Source organism: Puma concolor, chromosome D1 (genome assembly GCF_028749965.1).
Source record: "Puma concolor isolate L17-30 chromosome D1, mPumCon1.1.hap2, whole genome shotgun sequence".
Classification (NCBI taxonomy): domain Eukaryota; kingdom Metazoa; phylum Chordata; class Mammalia; order Carnivora; family Felidae; genus Puma; species Puma concolor.
The window spans coordinates 77,613,066-77,617,478 of NC_141676.1; the positions used below are offsets into that span (position 1 = coordinate 77,613,066).

Sequence of the window (4,413 nt, forward strand, 5' to 3'; positions counted from 1 at the left end):
TTCTTACGGCTGAGTAATATTCCATTGTATATATACCACTTTTTCCTTATCCATTCATTAATGGATATGCACTGGGGTGCGTCCATATCTTGCTATTGTGAATAACGCTGCAGGAAGCATGGGGTACAGACGTATCTTCGATACTGTTTTCAGTTTCCTTCAGGTATATACCAGGAAGTGGATTGCTAGATATCATATGGTAGCTCTATTGAATTTTTTGAGGATCCTCCATACTATTTTCCATAGTGGCTACATCCGTTTACATTCCTACCAACAGTGCAGTTTTTGCACTGAAATTCCAATTTGAAGTTAACGTCGCTACACCGATTTTGTTTATTTTGATGCTACGTTAGTGTTTCTTTTGTCATTCCTTTATTTTCAAATATTTTGTGCTCTTTCCTTTAGATTTAGCCTTCAAACTTTCTCGAAGAGGCTCTCTGCTCCAGTGAGGTGAGGCGCCACGCATGCACTGAGGCAGGTGCAACAGGAGAAGCCTCAGAGACACGCGGCTCCAACTGAGGAAGCCTCAGAACCGCAGGCTGAGCCAGGACTTGGTGCAGAGGGCGTGCGCCACTGGGAAACACTCTATTTCCTTCCAGCGCGAGATGCTGCCCAGAGTGGCATCCCCCACCCCGTGAACAGGCAAGCCTGGAAGAGATATCACTTCATTTGTTTAAAATTTCAAGTCCCAGCTACTGCCTCACACACATGACACAGCTTTTTTTTTTTTCTTTTTTTTAAATAAAGAAAGACTAGAGAAGGTATTATATTACCCCCCTGCTTCCTCGGGTATCTAAAACATACCTGAGACCCCAGGAGTCAGTTACTTATTACATTGCAGCCATGAAGCAGCCTAAGAATCCAAGTTATACAATCATGACCTTTCACCCAACCACGGAAGAATTTAAAGATTTCCCTAGATATATTGCGTACATGGAATCCAAAGGGGCACACCGCGCAGGCCTGGCCAAGGTGATTCCCCCCAAGGAATGGAAAGCCAGGCAGACCTATGATGATATCAGTGACATCTTAATAGCAACTCCCCTCCAGCAGGTGGTCTCCGGGCGGGCAGGTGTGTTTACTCAATACCATAAAAAGAAGAAAGCCATGACAGTGGCGGAGTATCGCCAACTGGCAAACAGCGGAAAGTATCGGACTCCTCCACACTCGGATTTTGAGGATTTGGAGCGAAAGTATTGGAAAACCCGCCTGTACGATTCTCCGATTTATGGCGCTGACATCAGCGGCTCCTTGTTTGCGGAAAACACTCAACAGTGGAACCTTGGCCACCTGGGGACCATCCAGGACCTGCTGGAGCAGGAGTGCGGCGTGGTCATCGAGGGCGTCAACACGCCCTACCTGTACTTTGGCATGTGGAAGACCACCTTCGCCTGGCACACGGAGGACATGGACCTTTACAGCATCAACTACCTGCACTTCGGGGAGCCCAAAACCTGGTACGCGGTGCCCCCGGAGCACGGCCGGCGCCTGGAGCGCCTGGCCACCGAGCTGTTCCCGGGCGGTGCCCGCGCCTGTGACGCCTTCCTGCGGCACAAGGTGGCTCTCATCTCGCCCACAGTCCTCAAGGACAACGGGATCCCCTTCAATCGGATCACCCAGGAGGCTGGCGAGTTCATGGTGACGTTTCCCTATGGCTACCACTCTGGCTTCAACCACGGCTTCAACTGCGCAGAAGCCATCAACTTCGCCACCCCGCGATGGATCGATTATGGCAAAGTGGCGTCTCAGTGCAGCTGCGGGGAGGCCAGGGTCACCTTCTCCATGGACGCCTTCGTGCGCATCCTGCAGCCTGAGCGCTATGAGCTGTGGAAGCGCGGGCAGGACCGGGCTGTTGTGGACCACACGGAGCCCACCTCGCCAGACGAGGGGGAGCTCAGCGCCTGGAGGGTGGCCCAAGCTCCCCGGAGAGCCCTGCTGGGCCTGAGGCACCTCCCACCCCGCCGGGCCACGCGCACCCCTCGGCCTGTGGCCGCTAGTGGTGGGACTGGCCGTCGCACCCCAATGTGCCTGGCCTCCCCACGCTCCTTGCCGGCCCAGAGTTCTTCCTCTGATGCCCAGTCTGGGCTTGTCCCCGCCTGCACTTCCCAGGAGCCTGGCCCCACCCGACCACCGACCTCGATTCCCTCTGCGGGAGATGTTCATCCCTCAATGGGCAGATGTGGTCCTGGTCGTCGTCCTCGGGAACAAGGGGCCCGGGGGCCCAGCATCCAGGCCCGGGCCAAGAGGCGTCTCTCGGTGGGAACAACACACACAGCCCAGTACCCTGAGGCTCTGCCCCTCCCTATGAATGGACTCTTCATGGTCAATCCTGAACCACTGAGCCCCGGACACCAGTTTTATGCTGAAGCTTCTGGGTGCTGTTGTGCCCCTGATCTTCAACCCTTAGGGCCTCCATTGGATCCTGAGAATGCGATGCACCCTGGCCCTTGCCTGCTATCCCTGGACAACATCACAATCAACTTCTCTGACAATGTCCCACTGACTTGCCCCAATGTCACTGGGACTCAGAGAAGATTCCCCAGGGACTCTGATGGGGATTTCAAGGCCCCTGTGAACCTCTCTGAGGTTGTAATGATGGACCACACTTATGCCTCTATGAATCTGACCCCAGCTCCAGTTGCCAGACCTTCCTGCACCCCTGACTGTGATCCTCTGGGTTCAAGTTTGAGGCAGTTGCCCTCTTTGAGCCCTGGGATGTGTTCACCACCCATGGAAGATCTCCAGCCTTTGAGCTCATGACTACTGAAGATTTTGCCCAGTATGGCTGTATCTGACCCTCAACCCCAGGAACCACAGAAGCTCTCAGGCCCACAACAATTCTGTGCTGGGCCTGTCCCAGGGGTGCTTTATTTTCTAGAAAAGACGCATCCCCAAAGATGCCAGATACTGTCTCCTGCTATGACAACCAGGACGCCCAGGGGCTCCCAACAGCTGTTGTAGTACGTTGTAGTACTTCTCAGGGAATCTCAGCTCACTCCTGAGCATGGAAAGGTCTTTGGTCTGTGCGTTGGCCTAGATGTCATGGTGCTGCTTGTTTGTGATATCGCCCTAAGGATATTTCGCCCACAGTAATTTGGGGCAACATTGGGTGATGCTGAGAATCGGAGCCCTTTCATCCCCATATTGTATCTGGGCCTCTGAATCATGATGCTGGCTTCCACTGGACATGCTTCATGCCACTGCTCATGTTGAAACTAGACCTAATTGAGTCTGTCAGCCAATTCTGCCTCAGGGATCTTTGTAACTTTATTTTCTTAAAGTTGCATCTGCAAAGCAAGGAAAGTCTAAAATCCTTAACATATATTTTCAGTATCAAGATTATTTATGAGATACCTTCTTAAAAACAAGACAACAGGTCCTAAATGGAGTGTCTTATGCTAAACGCCATGTCACTAAACAGAGACTTCATTTGTGTTTAAATTGAGAAATGGAGGTTTCATCCAGTTAATCAGGAATCGTCTGATCAGTATCAGTTAGGTTATCTGTTGATAGACTCCTTCCATCCTCTAAAGGAATGTAACCCCCATAATCAACTCAATTTTTTTTTGCCTAGTATAATTTCCTTCTTCCTCTTCCTTTCTGCCTATAAAAGTCTTTCATTTTGGAGCTCCTTTCTTTTTTTTTTTTTTTAAATTTTTTTTTTCAACGTTTATTTATTTTTGGGACAGAGAGAGACAGAGCATGAACGGGGGAGGGGCAGAGAGAGAGGGAGACACAGAATCGGAAACAGGCTCCAGGCTCTGAGCCATCAGCCCAGAGCTTGACGCGGGGCTCGAACTCACGGACCGCGAGATCGTGACCTGAGCTGAAGTCGGACGCTTACCCGACTGAGCCACCCAGGCGCCCCAAGGAGCTCCTTTCTATTGGCTAGATCGGACGCTGCCTGATTCGAATTGATTTTTTGCTCAAATAAACTTTTACAATTTTTACTCTGCCTCCAGTTTTCTTGGAACAGTCTGAAACAAGAGTGTCTAGAAGAGTTAATAGTGAAAGAACAAGCAAAACAATACCAAGTAAAATACAAACAGAAAATAGGGGTCATGGATCTTTGTATCAGACAGATTAGACTCAAGGGCAAAAGGTACACAGAAAGGCTTTTTATGATGCCTATGGCTAAATTTCACCCAGAAGATACAGCAGTCATGAATATCCATGCAACTTTGACAAAGTATAAATTACTTTCTAGATGAAAGGTAAATTTAAAAACATAGCTTAAAAAAAAGTTGAGAGAATCGCATTAAAATATGAGAATTTAAGTTACCATAGTTATAATTTATAATAATAATAATAATAATTTATAATAATAGACATTTGGTCTTCATCCCTGCCTCTGGTATAGAGCTCCTAAAACCCTTGGAATCTCCTAAGAAATACGAGTGATAAGGTGTCTTT

The 4,413-nt window shown here is 49.3% G+C and overlaps 1 protein-coding gene across 1 annotated transcript; it reads left to right on the forward strand.

The window, feature by feature from the left end:
* Positions 1-840: 840 nt before the first annotated feature.
* Positions 841-2,795, forward strand: LOC147576827 (lysine-specific demethylase 4D-like). The gene is given in 2 exon segments (XM_086676426.1): positions 841-2,674; positions 2,677-2,795. Coding segments are annotated over 2 exon segments (1,950 nt in total). The 5' UTR covers positions 841-843.
* The last annotated feature ends 1,618 nt before the right edge of the window (positions 2,796-4,413 follow it).